The sequence below is a fragment of the Pelecanus crispus genome, chromosome 5, assembly GCF_030463565.1.
Source record: "Pelecanus crispus isolate bPelCri1 chromosome 5, bPelCri1.pri, whole genome shotgun sequence".
In the NCBI taxonomy this organism is placed as follows: domain Eukaryota; kingdom Metazoa; phylum Chordata; class Aves; order Pelecaniformes; family Pelecanidae; genus Pelecanus; species Pelecanus crispus.
In genome coordinates, this window is record NC_134647.1 from 26,660,626 (window position 1) to 26,679,572 (window position 18,947).

The window sequence follows — 18,947 nt, forward strand, 5'->3', positions numbered from 1 at the left end:
AATCCTCCCTCCACAACATCCTGGAAAAATCATATTTCATCTGCCCTGGAGGGAAGGGAACATTTTACTCTGGGAACTCCATGTTTTTACCTGGAAATAATAAATGTGGTCATTTTAGAAATACAAGAGGAATCCTTTCAGGGACCTTTTTGCAGCAATTTAATCTCATCTTGATCAACTACGAATGCAGTAAAGTCAAATGCTGAAATTTCAATAAAGCTGAATGTTTAAATTTTTGAAAGCAAATTCAGAATTCCTGTTAGCTTTTTCTATTAACTATCCCTAGAATTGGGGAAGACACTGTAGAATGACACAAGTCCAGTAGGACAGCTCCAAAAGTAATTTGTAAACAGGTGCCTCATGTCTCTGACACACTGAAGTCATCTCACTTTCTTAATTTCTGATAAAATGCCTCACAGAAGAAATTAAAGCAAAAAACCTTGGGTATTTTTTTCCACAAACTGTCATATTGCTCTTTTATACGCCTTATTCTCAATAAAACCTATCACACTGGAACAGGTTTCATGAAGGTAACAATATCTGTATGAGAAGGGCTGCTGTATTAGAAGTGCACCCGAAATCACAGGTCCTGGCACTGAGACAAGCAGCTGAAGAATAGCTTAGCAGGACAATCCAGAAATGCTTCCGGGGCAAGTGGTTGAGAAAGGAAAAGAAACAGCTCATACTAAAACAAGCAATTCAGCAAACTTGGGAGTTCTTGTCAAACCCTGGTATCTGCAATTTCTGAGATTTATGACAGTAATGATCAAGTCAAAGCATATTTCATTTTAAACATAGAAGGCATGGTCTCTTTTCTGGGTGATAAGAAGCGATGCAAAGAATGTAGTTTCCAATATTTTTCCAAGCAGTGCTGTTGGAAGGCACTGATTAATAACACAGGAATAGTTGTATTGCATCAGACCAAAGATCCTTCTAAGTCCTGTACCTTAGCTTTGAGAGCAACCAAGACAGGGAAGACTATCTGAACTGAGAAAACACACTTCTTTGGTCTTGGCTTCAATGAGCTGCACTTTGGAGATTTCCTGAGCCAGAGATGACTGTCTTCTTATGACAGTCCTCATTTGCCTTTTCCTTCTGTTAATTCATCATTAACTCATTAACATCTACAGTGATAGGTCATATAGTTTAACTACATGTTTGCCGAAGAGAGATCTTTAGTCAGATTAAAATCTGTGCCCTGGTAATTTCATTTGATGCTCCTAAACCTAAACATCGTATGAGAAAAGACCATGAACAATCTTTCCCTGCCCCTGTTCTCCATGCCACTCCCTCTCTTCACTGAAATTTAAAAAAAATTTTTAGTTTTATGTATCTTTGAACTACAGAGTGCTAGCCTGATGTCAACAGATAACAGCCTCGCATTTCAGAAACTAGTATAAAAACCCCAGTAGTTTATTTTTAATCATTATTTATTATTTTTAATAATTTTTAGTGTATGCAATGTGTTCCTGACTTCTTGTTGCCATGACAACTGAAGACATAGGCACATGTAAAAGCGTGTGAAATAATGTAATACAATGAAGACCTCAGTTTCATGAATTATGAAACTCTCAACACTGTGCTTTAGGTCTTATGTGGGCAGTGCATGTGGAAAAGGAGAGAAAATAAACTGGTTTACATCTTGTGAACATGTGCATTTCTCTAGAAGGAAAAAGGGAACACAGCTCGATATTAACTCTTAAGCCCTGCTTACCCTCAAGGTTTCTCCTTATTTTTTCCCCATTGTTGCTACTCTCAGTGAAACTTGAGCAGCTGGAACAGCATTGGGGAAAAGCTTGGTGCCAGCACAGACCCTCCTGTGACAGGCAAAGAGGAGTCCAAGAGTCTGTGTGACTAGTCTTGGGGGACAATCTGAAAAATACTTAAGCATGTGAATAATTTCATGCACTTACATAGAATTGTAGGTCTCAAGAACTGTATGTGTTTCACCATATGCATGGCTGGGACCATGGCTGGCAATACTGACTTTGCAGTGTGATTACATGCCTTCGATCCTTGGTAAACCCATGTTACCAAACAGATTGAAGTGGCAGTGTCATCAATGCATAGAAACCTCATCTTCTAGCTATCCGTATTTAAACGGCGATATTTCATAAGTGGGCCAAAACACAAAGGTCAGCTTGCCTTTCTGAAATTTAATTACTGAGGAAGACTATACTGTAATTATTTATAAACCACTACAAATTATTTAATTACCAGAACATAAAAGTAACTAAAATAGTTCTAAATTGACAGATGGCGTCACAGCAGAGACTAGGAATACTCTCCCAATCCTTACAGAGATTGGAGATAAAATTAATACATAAAATTCAATTTTTCATTGTGCTGCCCACTGTTATGCATTTAAGGGTGGGTATAAAATTGTAACAGCATAAGACATGAATAACAAATTCATTTTATATCATACATGTAACACACTCCAAGTATCAGATTCACTTAAATCCATCATCTTTCATGGATTCAACTATTTACATTGTCATATACAGTAGCAGTCCTAAAAGTTCTTTCCTTTTTTTGGTTCAACACTTTCCATCATTATTTAGTTAAATGTTTGTGTTTTTAAGAGAGATACAAAAGCCTCCCCCTGCGTGGAGGTAGGTCTTAACTAGCCATACCTCAGGCTATGGAACTGGGAAATACACTATGTTTTGAATCGAAGAGTCTGTAAAGCAGGTGATGCATTGTTTTCCGTTGTGTAGCCCTCCTGTGTGCTGTTTGACCTAAAAAAGGGAATCTCTCAAAGGGTTATAAATAATGCATCACACTCATTAAATATTGATCTGGCTTATACCATTCACAGCTGCACAATTAAGTTAGCTGTTTAAAGATAGCTTCTTGTATATTATATTATAGGACAGTGTTTACATATTCTCTTTGGAAACTATACTAGTTAAATTTAAAGGTGATGTGTGTTTGTGGGACTGCTTGCTAAGTCACAGGACTTGTTAATTACTGTCTCAGAAGTCAGTGACTTGTTATAAATATCCTGTCTTGGACACAATTCTACATTCTTTACTTATGTATCTTGGTTTTCTATATTTGTCTAAAAAACAACTATTTTTAGGCTTGGAGAGACTGCATTTCAATGTCCTGGTACTACAGGACAATGCTATAGGATAGCATCAATCTTAGAGTAATCAGACTTCACTAGTCTTACGTTTTCCTATTCCAATAATACACATGCTTATAGCTAAACACTAGCACATAATGGAAATAATGGAATTGTCTTTTAAGTCTAAAATACAAGAGAGAACTGAGTTGCCACAGTTTTCAAAATGATACCTATTTCTAACTTCTTAAAAAAATAAAATGAATATTGATATGGGTATGATTCATCCCTGCATTACTTTAGCTTACCCTGCCAAAATTCAGTTTTAATTTGGTGTAGTTACGTAGATGCAAGTGAGGAGAAGCATTGTGATAAATCAGGCTCAAGATTTCAGACAGACATTCTGAGATATGCAAGAAATGTTTGCACTCAAGGTGGATTTTATTTTGTTTTACTTGCAAACACCCATGAAAAGTAAAGTTTAATTTTTCTCCCTATATCTACAGCAATGGAATCAGAAATCTACCTATCACAGTAATGCAGCACATAGCAGAAAACCTAAAAAATATTATGCAGTTTATATGAACTTAGCAGTATATCGGATTTAAACTTTTTTTTAGGGAGGGAAGCCATCATAATTTAAACCTAAAAAAAAATCAAACTTGAAAAATATTGAGTAGCAAATAAATGTAAAATAAGCTGGCAATGGAGAGTCTATGTACAATATTTACTATAAATTGTAAGTTTTCGTTGCTCTTGTTTTAATCCTATAAATCTTTCACAAAACCCACATCCTTAGAATCTGGAAGTACAGTGTGTATCCCAAATACAGGAATAACAGTAGGTACCCCATGATTAATTCTGAATAACAATTCAATCCAATTCAATTGCCTGTTATTGAAACTCTATCAGTCAAGCTTCCATGTGTTTTTCCCCATTTTAAAAACCAACCCATTTGCAGGAAAAAGGACCCATTTTACACTGCAAGCCAACTCAAGTTTTCACTTAATGTACATTTTAAACTGGCACAAAAAGAGGATTGGATCTTAAATTTTAACTTGTTTCAGAGGTCTTGTTCTGTCGGAAAACGCAATACAAAAGACTGACTGCCATGAACAAATAGATGGAAGATGACAGAGGGAACATTACTATGCAATTTTACAAATGCCGAACAAAGCCAAAGACAGCAACATTCTGCTGAAATCAATGGCAAACCTCCCATTACCTTCCCCAGGGCCAGATTATCGCCTACAGAGACTAAGGGATTTGCTCAAGCTCTGAATCCAGATCACTTGTGTCTACTTGGAGGGCTAAGCCCCCTCTCTTATCACTAAAACAAGCCCAGTGGGTTAAGGGCGTGAATTTTCTATTCCCACTTTCCCTGGGCGCGGGCAGCAGACTGAGCGGGTGCCCCCACCCAGGTCAGCAGAGCTGCACCTGCCTACACTGCGTCTGCGCCTCACACCAGTCCTGCTCGCACTGGCCTCCTGAGAAATGTACACCTGCTAGCCTAAGTGCGAATAAATCCCCAAAGCTTTAATGCAAATAATGAAAAGGACTGGTGACATGAATTTTTACAGTAATGATTCACATAATTGGATTCTCTTCTGAGAAAAAAAAACCCCATCGATTCATTAATAGAACAATTTCTGATCATATAAACATTTTTAAACTTGGCTTTCAGATTTTCATTAGTGAAATCTATATTCTAATAACACCAGAAGTGGAATCCCTTCAAAAATGTGCAAAAAACCAAACATTCAATGTGACTCTATGTTGCTGCTTTTTTTTTTCTTAGACAATTGTAGAAATCAGATATGGAGCAGGTCAATTGCTTGACATGGCCCATTATCATACACTCATGTTTCATTGTTTTGTACTGTGAACTTCCCTCTGTATTTTTCAGCTCCACAACCAATGGTGCTCTGCACTTTTTCCCATCCTAGCATCTGCAGAAAGGTATTTCATTTCTTAAGGGTTTCTTACTAACGTGGGTTTATTGGTTGTTTCATTAATTCTCAGACAGGATTAGTAGCAACAGAAATAAATGTTATTTATTTTACAGAACCTGCTCACAGTGATAACGTTTAATTCTTAAAAAGACACCAGGTATATTTGTGAATTTATCCAAAAACAGTAGGAAATTATTGACAAAGTTTAAAGGAAAAAATCAACTTTAAACTAGTCTTGATAGGCTTTCTGTGACGCAATAAAACTAATTTATTGGTAAAAGCCAGAGGAAAATAAACTTCAAGGACACTTGCAATTTTTCACTTTGTATCAGAATGTTCTTGAGATATTAGGCAAACAAAAATTAATGGAAAATCATTTTATTAAGACTATAAAGAAATAAGATGACAAATATGGAAATAAACAACTTGAACTAGGAGGAAGAATATGTAATTATTTCCAAGCTGCTGGGGTCCAGTTACAGTATGTTTGGTGTAATATGTTGAAAAGTTGTCAACTCAAAGGTATTGTAACTCCAAAGTCATTAATTACTGTTAGGTCGCGTGTCAGTCAAGAGCCAGTAGTGAACTACTGGCATTACTCTCATTTAGATGTTTCTATCATGTGTGTTTGTTCCCGTTCTGACTGAACCAGAACATCAGGTAAATCGTAACACACATTTCCTCTGACATCTGCCAGTAAATCACCAAAGGGAGAGGGGACAGTTTTAGCCCAAAACACCCCAGAGGGAGGAATTGTTTATTAGCCAGTCAAGTCTAGAAGATGACCCTAATATAACAAAGGGCTTATACAAAACATAACAATACAATGAACAGAGAAAAGAGCATTGATTTCAGAGTAGGATGCCCCAGGAGACCTTGGCAGGGAGACTGGCTCCCAGAGCTCTGCAAGGGGGGTGGGAGCAATTTCATCCCACAGATGGATGGCCCTCTCTAGGGATGAGCCCTCTGTTGAAGCCCCACAAGACACACTGGTCCTCTCCAGGTTTTTGTTGCTTTGTTTACAGGTGTAAAGCATTAACGAAGACTGCCTGGCACTCAGTTTGTCAGGAATTGAAAGCAAGTCAACTAGATATAGGAAAGGGAACATTTTTCTGAAAAAGTATCTCAGCTTAGTTTAAGCATAGCTTGGTTATATTTCTCATTTTCTCTTCTTTATAAAAATGTATCTATTGGGGTTATTAATGAATAAATGCTTTTCATTTCCCTTTACCTTATCATTAACCATTAAACAGATAGTTATATGCCTTCAAGGTAAATGGATAACAACAAGACATTCCTTACTTGGAGACTGGCAAATCTATTAATGAAGACACCTGGGAAAACAAGTAAAATAGCTCCTCATCACACTAGTATCTATGCCCAAAGAGTAACATAGCAGGCTTTTATTTCAACTACACAGACCATGATGGAGAATTGTCTTTCAATGGCTGAGACAACCAAGAAGTATGGCCCTCTGGCATGTAGAAAGATACTGGTTGAATCCTAACAGTCACAGAAGCTACATTACAGGTGCTTATTCTAAGGTAAACTAAAATTAAAAAAAAAAGAAAAAAGAAATATTTATGGTTCTTTATCCCTTTCTTTGCCCTCTCTTTCACACAGTGTTCAGTGTTCTTTTTGCCAAATATAAGGTACAACTTATTAAGCACACAAAAGTATTTTCTGCTGGCTGCAGTGTTGGAATGATCTTCAAGCATGTTGGATTCCCGCAATAATTCAGTAATCTAATCTTCAGCTTACAAAAGGGTGGGTAACTGCACCAATAACTACGATGGAGGGAGAATATCACACACTTATCACCAGGTATCAATACAGAGTTCTAAGGCACAGCCATCATTTTGCAATACTCTACAAACTAATTAACTAACTAGCAATAGCTACCCTTCCTCAACCCAGGTGACTCACCAGTATCAGCTCTGCTAAGTCACCCATGGCTTCCCCCTTCCACCACAACCACCCCCATGGTGCAGAGATCAGGTTGCAGCCAGTGAAGCGTCAAAATAACCATCAAACAGCTATTTTTCAGTGAGACAGGTGTGAGGGAGCCATAGCAGGGAAAGCCAGCAGTGCAGGGTCACAACAGTCCAGATCTCCTTCCCAGACCTTGCCACAGTCTCCAATGCACTTTGCGTAGGAGACCAACACTCATACCCACCACAAGCGCCTCCTGAACAGGTCTGAGGAGCCCTCTCCAACACTGACTCCTCATAGCCAAGGAAAGTGCCAAGTTTCCCTAGTGTTTCCTCAAGCAGAAAAGGACAAACAAAGCCTATCAGAAAGCAGCTCTGGAGTGCTGGCAGTGACAAAAGAGCAAGGTCACCGTTCCCCCTGCTCTCTACCCCTTGGGAAGGCACGGTTCAGTAAGAACCCATCATTATTGGTCTCGAGCAATGCTATATTCAGCACACATTGCTTTACAGTTCTGCCCAGGGTGCTTACAGAAGTTAGAAGAGGATTTCTCACCTTCACACCCAGCCTTCTAAGCCTATGCACAACCTTGGTAGTGAGTGCTCTGCTTTTTTAGTAAACACAGAACAGCTTCCACACTATAAGCATGTAAAGTCTCAAGTTGCTCTCAATTTCTCTAATCTCTTCCTCACCTCCCACTATGGTATGACTTTCCTATAGTGGTTCTTGCTGAGGAGGCCACCAAACCCATGCTGGCATGCAGTTCTAACAGCTGGAGCTCTTTATCCTTCAAAACACTTTTTCCATCTTCCCTGCTTAACAGCCTAACATGTGATACATCCTTTGTAAATCATTGTTAATTATGATTTTCTGCTTTTCATGTAAAACTTTTCTCTCAGATAATCTACATCCATTTTAATTTACCGTTTTATTTTCAGAAATAACTAAAAACTTAAATCCTTACCTTAAATTTATCAACTTCTGCCTTGGAACACGTTGCATGATAAGATAAGACCTGCCCCAGAACAAAAGATAAAAAACCAGTTTTGTAGACTTGACAAGTAGAAATAATGGAGCTCTGTACTGCAGTCTAATCAATGATGTTTAAAACAAATTTAATTAATATTTATGCATGGTAATTCAGTTCTGAATGTCAGCATATAATAACTAATTGCAGGTTATCAGGTATACATTTGGCACTTATGTTGCAGGGAATTTTATAGGGAATCATGGACAGTAAGTAATTTAATATTATAAGCATTCCTACATTGTTCTCCTGGAGTTCTACAATTAAAAGAGAAAGAATTTAATGTAAAAATAACAGTAGATTTATAGACTTTAAATAATGCCTTTTGCTATACTGTAAAGCTTTAATGCCTTTGCTAGCGGCACATCACTGCATGCAAATTAGCACCTCTATGCTATGCCTGACATTCTCTTCAATACCATTCTGGAGATGAAAGCATCAAATATAATGCACAAGGTAATGCACAAGGTACTGCACACCTCCTCTTATTACCTATAAGTATGCGTACATTTACAGGGAATACGTTATATCCTTATGTGATGATACTAACGTTGAACAAGCACTCCAGAAGGTGCAAGAGCCATCCTGCATACTGGACCCACCAAAGTCTGACTGTGTGTAGGACGAGGTGCTGGTCCATGAGGGAGCTCGGAGAGCCAGGGCACTCCTAGCAAGGACAGGTCCTCCTCACCACACAGCAACACCAGATCTGCTTATCTAAAGCTAAAGCTTTGATATATATTTCTCATTTTGAAATTGTTTTCATCTATGAATGTCTCTGTTACTCATACAAATACCTAAGCTCTATCTCAAATGCCCTTGGCTTGCAATACCTTGTGGCAATAAGTCCCAAGATGTATTTACTAATATCCATTTCAGAGGTGTCATCTTTTACAGTAACAGGAAATCATTCCTGCACTATAAAAGAATAAACAACAAACGCCAATTTACTTGTTCTGTCCCACGCTTTACTTTCTATAACTATACATCATGTCCTTCCTCAAATAGTTATCTATTTTTCTGTCCAACCGCACTGTAGCTTCTCTCAGAAATCTGTAAGATTAGCAAAATTATGTCTTCTGCTATGACAGATTACACTTAATATCAAAATTCTCATCAGGCTTCTACTTTATCTGCATTCATTATATCCCTGTAGATTTTTACAGTCTTCCTTAATATTGATTAATCTTTTAATTATTTGCAAATTTTGCATCCTTAATATATAAAATAGTACTTAGCCTGTTTTTGCACCACACGGCATCCTACTGTCAATATTTCCCCATCATTTATTTACATTTTGGTCTTCTGTTTATTAGTCAATCTTACGAGAATTCTATCTGAAAAACAGTATCTGTATATCTGGATAAGAATCTTATTAATATAATATAAGAATATTAAGAATTAATATAAGAATATAAGAATCATTAAATAACATAAGAATATTATGGTGTATATCAAATTGATTTATTTTACATCTGATATCAATGCCATTTTCAAATGCCAGTCATTGCCATCCTAGCTAAATACATAAATGCTAATAAAGTATTCTATTACTGAAAAATGGATTCACAGTCCTTCAGCATATACCATTCTTTTGTTCAGTACTTTTCTGCTGTATCTTCAATCACTTTACACAAATATTATCTGAGTTGTAGCTCATTTATAGAAAGAATTACTTTTCACTCAAGCATAGTAGCCATTTATCAAACCTATAATCTACATTCAAGTTTTATGGCTATTAGTCTTTTTTAGATCAAAGAAAGAAGCTGTTATTTTAAACCAAGAAATTTAAATTTCCTTGATTTCAGTAGTAAATAACAAATTTCTATGTTACCTTTCATCCCTATGTATCTGAGTGTGATATCTGGCACTGCTTGTTTTTCTTGCCAGGAGGACTATTCATTCTGAGGTGTAATATTACACAGATTATCTGGGGCGTATGAGGGCTTACACTAATTCATGACCGATATGTAAAGAATAAGGCATCTTGCAGGAAGCCTGAAAAGCAGAGTTTTTAAACTTTTATTCCTAAGTGAATACACATACAGGAATAATAAAAAAGCCACTTATGCTTAGAATGTTTTATAACATGAACAGCCCTAATGACTTCAAAAAGCTTTAACATGCCTACATACTTTACAGGGTAGATCCCAAATACATAAATATCTCCAAACCTAAAGCAAAGAAAAAAAAAATGCCATCTTCATAGCAATCCAGTTTGGTTTTATGTTTGTTTTAATAGAGAGAAATTCATATTGCAGATGACACCAAACTGGGTGGGAGTGTTGATCCTCCTTGAGGGATGGCCCTGCAGAGGGACCTGGACAGGCTGGACCGATGGGCCGAGGCCAACTGTATGAGGTTCAACAAGGCCAAGTGCTGGGTCCTGCACTTCGGTCACAACAACCCCATGCAATGCTACAGGCTTGGGGAAGAGCAGCTGGAAAGCTGCCTGGCCGAAAAGGACTTGGGAGTGTTGGCTGACAGCCAGCTGAACATGAGCCAGCAGTGTGCCCAGGTGGCCAAGAAGGCCAACAGCATCCTGGCTTCTATCAGGAATGGTGTGGCCAGCAGGAGCAGGGAGGTGATCGTCCCGCTGTACTCAGCACTGGTGAGGCCACACCTGGAATACTGTGTCCAGTTTTGGGCCCCTCAATACAAGAAAGACATTGAGGTGCTGGAGCATGTTCAGAGAAGGGCAGCAAAGCTGGTGAAGGGTCTAGAGCACAGGTCTTATGAGGAGCGGCTGAGGGAACTGGGGTTGTTTAGCTTAGAGAAGAGGAGGCTGAGGGGAGACCTTATCGCTCTCTACAACTACCTGAAAGGAGGTTGTAGTGAGGTGGGTGTTGGTCTCTTCTCCCATGTAGTTAGCGATAGGATGAGAGGAAATGGGCTCAAGCTGCGCTAGGGGAGGTTTAGATTGGATATTAGGAAAAATTTCTTCATGGAAAGGGTAGTCAAGCATTGGAACAGGCTGCCCAGAGAGGTGGTGGAGTCACCATCCCTGGAAGTGTTCAAAAAACAGGTAGATGTGGCACTTTGTGACATGGTTTAGTAAGCATGGTGGTGTTGGGATGATGGTTGCACTGATGATCTTAGAGGTCCTTTCCAATCTTAATGATTCCTAGTTTTTACTTTCATTATAAATAATCCAGCCACCAAGCCAGGAGACATGAAATTGCTATTCTACCCTTAATTGGTTTAGTGGTGGACTTGGTAATGTTAGGTTAATGGTTGGACTGGATGATCTTAAAGGTCTTTTCCAACCTAAACGATTCTATGATTCTATGTCTCAATCAGGCCAATGCTATTTTTGTGGTTTGTATTGTAATAGTGGGTACTGTATAAACTCAAAGGAGTTACACAGTTAAAGGGTGCACACATCAGGGATAGCTAGATCATTTTAGCAACATTACCCTTTCATCAGAAGAATGGTTTAAGATTAATCAGTCTTGCATAATGCTTTTTAAAAATCTTAAATTTCATTCAAACCACTCTTAATTATTGTTTTAGTAGGAATAATATAAATTTGTAAAGCTATCCTCAAAACTCCAAGCTTTGTTCTCACCAAGATAATTTTTAATATGATCACGTTTAAAATCTCCAGAATATAATAGAAAATAGTGCTTTATTGTTGAATCCACCTACAGAAGTTTAAATAATCACAATTTTTTGAAATGTTCTGCATTTTAGAGTTTGTTTTACAAGAGCTGGTAAACTTCATTCTTGGGGGGCACAGGGCGGGGGCAGACACTGGAATAGAAATTCCTACAAATGCAATGGGCAAAAAAAGGAGAAAGCTTTCAATTCATTTAGCTACTCTATATGTATTTTATAGAAAGACATGATGCGTTGGAATGCCAGGACCTTGTGTTATATGTATTGGCCTTGACCCACAGCAGATCTCTTACTGAGCTGCCAGCGATCCTGCTTTGACTTTATTTTAGCAAGACAAATCTGATAAGGGTTCGGCAGATGTTGCTTTTGATACTAAAAAACCCTATGATGATCACTTTTTTTTCAAGTTTTGTCCTGTTCACAGAATGTTTTACTTACATTTTACAATACTAGAAAAACAACAAGCTATCTAAAATATCAAATTCTAAGGAATTTTCAGTTACCGATGGACAAGAAAATACATATAACGCCTAGACTAATTCCTACACTTACACCTGTAAGAATCTAGATTCTTCATCATCACTGTCCCCCCTTCTAATGTAAAAAACACAGGCATCAAATGAGATACCCAGGTTTGAAATTACTTAAGCTGTGCAGAAGCTCCACAGTAAGCGTACCCTAAGAGAGTTTCCCTTCAGCATTACCTTAATAAGACAACACTCTAAGGTGCAGAGAGGTAGATATAGAAAATGATGCTAGCTACAATAAATTTGGAAGCAATAGGTTTCTTTGCATGTGACACTTCTGAGCAAGAAAAGGTTTCATTAAGATGTACACGTACGTCAAGAGCCACAGACTGTTTTGCCCAAGATTTCTTCACTTGGTCATACATAATTGTGTTGTTGATACCCAGGCCACAAAAAATAACAAAAGCCTAAAATTAAAAAGAGAAAAAAGAAAAGAAAGTCAATTATAATTCAATTATAATACAAACACAACAATGAATGCTGGCTTAATCATGAAAAGGAATTGCACGGAAATATTAGGAATAATCGTGCTTAGACAGGTTATCTTGAAAATGGAGTTAAGTCACTGGCCCCAACAAGATGAGAAAGATCAGATGCAAGAAACTTGTTTTAATTAGGATGCAACCTTATTAAGTGAGGAGTTCTGAGAATTAATGTCAAACCACAAATACGGACAACATATTCTTCCCCCCTCCCTAGAGTAGGCTGAAGCAGCATTACCCAGAAATACCAAATCCTGCTGAAAAAGTATATTGCTGCTACAAAATTGAATGCCTCTTACTTCAAACAGTCGCTGGTCAGCATCATCAAAGGGTTTCCCATCAAGCCTGTTCAACACTTGAGCTACCCCTTTAGGAAGAGTTAATATGAATTATAATCTTCATTTGCTAATTCACCATGCAGAATATTTTACTCAATTGGTAACATTTAAAATACATCTTTCAAACTGAAAAGCAAAACTGCAAACATTTATTCTGAAAATTATTAAACAGACATAAACATGTGAAAGTCTGACTGTTTTGATACAAGGACTCTGTTTATTACTTTGAACTTTTCACAAAAGGTTAAAGATTTCTTTAGGAAAAAACTCGAGCACTTTTCTAACAGTAATCATGTAAGTTGTCCTAGCAATTTGGAGTTATTAATATAAATGTGCTCATTCAGTACCTTCATTTCTAAATTCTTAGTGGGTTTAGCATCAACTGGTGTCATGGTTTAACCCCAGTCAGCTGTCCTGGCTGTGCTCCCTCCCAGCTTCTTGTGCACCTGGCAGAGCATGGGAAGCTAAAAAGTCCTTGACTCGTATAAGCACTACCTAGCAACAACTAAAACATCAGTGTGTTATCAACATTATTCTCACACTAAATCCAAAACACCGCACTATATCAGCTACTAGGAAGAAAATTAACTCTATCCCAGCTGAAATCAGGACACCTGGGTATGTAAGTCCTTTTTTTTTTCTCATGACTGGTCCATCAATTTGTTGAAGCAGTGAAAGAAAATGTGATTTCCTTAAACCACTTGAAAAAGAAAGTGTCCAAGGCTCTTGGCTCTAGCTGAACTAATACTGAGTTCTACCGCAACAAACCATTTCTGTTTCACTTAGCTACAATATGCCCTTCGAAAAATACTGTAAGAGCTATCAGCAGTTGAGGGTTCAGTTTCTTTCTTCTTCTTTAAGGTAACACACACTTCACAACAAACAATGAGCCATATTTTTAAAAGACTCAATTCCCACATCATATCTGCTGAATAAGCTCAAAGATCCTGATCCTGCATGGCACCGAGTGCCTTCAGCAACGCCCTGCTGATCTCAGCTCTCGCTGACAGCCACAACACGCAGGGATGTAAGTCTTGCCCCGCTGGCTTAAGTTGCTATTGCTTTGACTCGAATTCTTCTGTGGAAAGTTACAGAGGAATCTGGCACTGTTATTTACAAATGGCGCTCCTTTTTGTGCCAAAAGCAGGTAATAATGCAGGGCCAACTGCAGGTGTATCATAGCTGAGAAGCATCCTACCAAACAAGCAATAAAACCCTGTCACATCCTGATCCAGCACACACCACTGCCACAGGCAACTCTGACTGCTGCCACAGCCTCTCCAGTAAGTCTTCCCTGACTGTGCAGTTTATCATTAAAGAGGGAAATGACCACTTTGCTGGACTGCAGAAACAGTTGCCTGAGTTGTGTACAAAAAAGGGAGACCCAAGAAAAGTATCAAAGCATATCAAACATTTTACACTAATACTTTTAGAATTTGTTTTCATCTCATTAGTCTTCAAGTTTCAATACAATATATAACTTAACATGACACAATGAAAAGCTGAAAAAGTCCATACAGTATCCAAGTCAAAATATCCCTTCTTGGATACTTAGCATGCACCCTAGGTACTGTAACTTCTTAACAATATTCAGCTAGGAAAAAGAAGAAAAAGAAACACAGAATTAAAAAGACAGAATTATATTTACATTAGCCCCAAAATGATGCAGCTATGAGGAAGGTCTTACCGATTATTTGGTGGTTGCTATTCCATATAGGTACACAGAGAACAGACCTTATGTGAAAGCCAGAAATCTGGTCAGCCTAAAACATAGAAATGAGAGCTTCCGTCAGCAGCAGGTACCATTTGCAGCCTTTTACATTCTAGTAATAGAAATGTAAAGGAATAAGTTTACATTGACAAATGTCATTCCATATGGATCAGTTCTCACTCAGAAAAATATTTCTGCTGAAACCGCATTCACAGGAAGATTAACGAAAAGTCACAAGGATTATTCTAACAATTGCCAAAGAAAATACAAACATTGCCATCTTTGCCACAGAAAGCTTACACTATTTGGCTTTGATTTGGAATTAAAGACAAACTGCAATTAAGGCAATGTCCAGACAATTCCTGGATTACTTACACTGATACATTAGTAGAGACAACCTCCACTGAATAAGTGTGTCTTAGAAATACTCTTCCCAATTGTCAAACTGAAACTGCATTTAGCAAAGCAGCTATAAAAGGGGCTTACAGGAAATACGCATTTTCAGAAGAAAGGCAAGAGTAAGCAGGGAATTGTGCAGAAGTGCAAGCTAGGAAGAAATGGAAAGATAAGGTCAAAACCAAGATTTGAGATTTTCTATGTAGGTTTAATTGGTCCTGTAGTTCTGAAGAGAATTTTCTGCCTCATTTATTGTTTTCTATCTAATATAGTCTAAAACTTTGCAATTTATTATAAGTGTCACCGATTCTCTCTTTTCTGTGGTTAATAAGCTTTACTCTTTAGGGTCATTGCTGCAAAATCTGACAAAAAGAAAATATTTTTTCAAAAGAGATTGGAGTAAGAGAGTGGGGTGAGCCCACTCAGAGGAGATCAGGAGATGTTCTCCTACTAAAACTGCCAGTGCTACAGGCAATCTGTAATAGAAGAAAAGACCAGCAATAATTCATATACTGGAGGCAGGATGGGATCGCTGTGATTTCCTAGCTAGCAAAAGATATAAACTCAGGTTTTACTAGAGTACTGCTTATTTGTACATACTCAGAACTCATCACTGAAATCAGCATGGAATGCCACCTAAAATCCATGGGAGTGGGGAACAATTGCCTCAGATGTATATCTTTAAATAAGCTCAATGAAAATACTTTGGCACTAAATTCTCAGTGAATGAGTTGAAAATTGAGCATCAGCATTTGAAAATGACAACTAGTGTTCTGGGAGAAAAAAAGACAATGTTTTTAATAGAAGCAGAGAATAGAATACCTGTTCATAACTACAAAATGTATGTTTGATTCTATCTAAGTCATAAAGGATATGTTCCTCTTACTACACTTGACTGTCTGTAGAAATAATTGATTTTAACAACTGAATTTAAGAATTAAATTTTCACAGGAACCCACCAACAGAAAATAATTACTACCCTTTGTATTAAGTGTTTTTCTATACATAAATTGGGCACTGCCTCTAACTTGGGAAGGACTAACTGTGAAACAAATAGGAGAGAGCTGAATTATTCAGGACATGATATATTAAAAGTACAACTGCAAACATGTCAAAGATTGGCATGCTTTATTTTAGATTATCTCTTTGGCAAGAAATAGACCCCAGGCATTAATTGTACTTTTTGAAATTCTGAACAAATTAGCATCAACACAGTTTTCTTGTACACTTTTACAGCAAGCCCCTTTTATTTTTCTTGTTTTGACAAATTCTGCTAGTTTGAGAGATAATCCCTTTAATGACACATGGAATAAAACTGGAACCAAGCACACGCTGAACATGAAACATTTTCAAGTACACTTATTGTAGTAATATAGTTTGGCAAACTTGCTGACCAAGGCTGTCCACTGATTAATGTGCTGCCCAACTGCTGGCTAAGTCCACTGTAATAATACTGTTTCACTGGATAGAATTCAGTGAATATTTTGTCCTTCCATATGCCTCTAACATTTATTTAGGTGTTAAGTATACGTATACATTTTTCTCTGTATCTACACCTTCCTAGCTGAGTCTGGAATGAATACCTTAGGATACACAAACAACTTTTATTAGGAGTGATATGTATCTTGGAGAAATAACTAATCTGGTGTGTATATTTTATTTGTGCAAATTAAAAGGTTAATTAGCTAAGTTAGATCACAAACAACATTTGTCTCTCTAGACACCGGTTCTGTTCACACTCTCTGTGTACAGTCCCAGTCACCCCAACAGCTAACAACAACGGTGCTGCTAACGCTGAACACCACCAGCAGCATTTTCAGCAATAAAAATAAGTTTGCATAAATATCAAAGCACTTGATAGAGGAAGGTATCACTTATAAATAGAAAAAAAATGAGTCATGAACAGACTAAGTAACTGCCTAAAATCATACACTAATTCAGTGACCTGTGTTTACTGTATAAAGCCATGTCAACGCTAGCAGATCAGAAGGAGGACATACTGGATAGAAAAAATAATTCAGAATAAATACTCATGTTTCACAGCCACTTGGCTATAATAATAAAATCATGTTTTATTAGTTGCAATGCCAAAAATGTGATGTATATTTACATTTCTAAAAATCTCTTACTTCAGCATCAAAGCGCGGATCCTGATAGGCATCACTGATGTTCACTGGGAGACCCGTGGAAGCTACGAGTTCAGCAATGCTATTATTTATTAGCCAGTCAGAATAAGATGATGATTTCTCCACACTGTCTTTGAAACTATCAAAAGGGAAGAAAAGAATACAGTCAACATTGCTTGAAAGTCCAGCATGCCATTCATAGGAACAGCAGAACCATTCACAGTTACTAATGGTTACTAAGCATTACCTATGGAACAATAATTTGGTATCTATTGAAATGGTACATCAAAAATTCCCTCCTTCACACAACTCTTTCAATGGAAAATAGCATTGGTCTCCCAAGTAAAGTAAATACAGCATTTAATATTTTGAAATGCATTTACAGATGAATGGAGAGTGGGATTATGTTCCAAGTTTCTGTGGGATACAGGCCTGCTCATCAAAAGCAACTAGTTCTAAATATTATTTTCCATAGAGCTACCTGAAAGTATATAATTTTAAGATTTTAATGTTTCAAATTAGTATAATAATTTGAGGCATTTTTAATTCATTCTTCCAATAATTTTCCTGTCAAGGGAAATGCCATTTTTTTTATTTTGGTCTGAAATGCCAGACCTGAGTGGCTGCAGAAGGGATCATGAAATAAGTCTAAAAATCAATAATGTAAGTGTGTTGCAGTGGGTGGATCCAAGTAGACATACAATTCATTAATGTTTCTTCTTTTTTTTCTGGCTCAGCTTCTGCCACAGCTACTGAGGGGTTAGAGAGCTGTCAGTAGATGAGCACAAGACAGCAGAATTATGGGCTCAACTCACCAAACTCCACCACAGCTTCTCCAGAAAATTCAGTATCTACACAGACCTTCAAGTCCTCATCTTATACCTCATCTAATCAGCAGGAAAGTTCATTGACTTATTTCAGACAGGTCAAAAACCTGTCTAGCTACCCCATTGGCAAGGGGTAGCTATTCATGTGTGAATAAACAAATGCATGTTGTCTTAGTTTTGAGAAGAAAACGGATCAACTTTCAACACCTGAGAAACATTTCTTAGAAAAAAAGTGACTCTGAGCAGCCATGGAGAAGACTACAATAGCTTGAAGCTTCAAAGTAATGCACATGAATGAAAAAAGAATGCACAGTAAAATGCTTGGAAGATTCAATCAAAGTGAAAGAATTGATTTTTGTTGGCTGAATTGATTTTCTGGAGACTAATTCAACTAAGTCACTCATTTGAAAGAAAACTCAATATTCTTAAAAGACTATAAATAAAGATAATAATAATGATTTAAACAAATAAATCTAAGTGTATCAACTTTCATTTGGGATAAGAATTTTGAATGACGGTAATAAATGTTATGTGTATACTTTGACAGGAACCTTTACAGAAATATAATGGTTTTTGAGCTAAGTAAAAAATTCACATTTATAATTTAAAATTTATTTCAGGACATCCATACTTGAGAAACAAAATATCTTTAAGGATAAGAATCTAATTTCAAATGCATAGCTCCCAGTTCATACATTAAAAACCTGGATGATATTATCATTATATTATAAGACACTTTAAATTGCAACTGGATTATAGGCGTCAAGAATTTTAAGCAGCAAATGAATTCAAGTAAAAGGAACAAGATATAACTCAGGAAGAAGTTTTAAAAGTATGTTCTACCATGTTGTCTCCATTCCTAGCAAGTGCTTTACAACTACACTCTGGAAGAGAGGCATTCAACTTTTACTAGGAGGAAATATCAATGCTTAATTCTGATGCAA

The 18,947-nt window shown here is 37.2% G+C and overlaps 1 protein-coding gene across 1 annotated transcript in view; it reads right to left on the bottom strand.

Annotated features, from left to right (window-relative positions):
* The window catches only part of PDE11A (phosphodiesterase 11A), a 135,350-nt gene that overhangs the window by 51,276 nt on the left and 65,127 nt on the right, over positions 1-18,947 (bottom strand). Inside the window, exons 6-10 of the mRNA XM_075710569.1 lie at positions 17,180-17,315; positions 14,631-14,706; positions 12,905-12,972; positions 12,438-12,530; positions 7,916-7,966 (exon numbers count right to left, since the gene is read on the bottom strand). Of these exons, the coding sequence (XP_075566684.1) occupies positions 7,916-7,966; positions 12,438-12,530; positions 12,905-12,972; positions 14,631-14,706; positions 17,180-17,315 (424 nt within the window). The remainder of the gene's footprint in view (positions 1-7,915; positions 7,967-12,437; positions 12,531-12,904; positions 12,973-14,630; positions 14,707-17,179; positions 17,316-18,947) is intronic.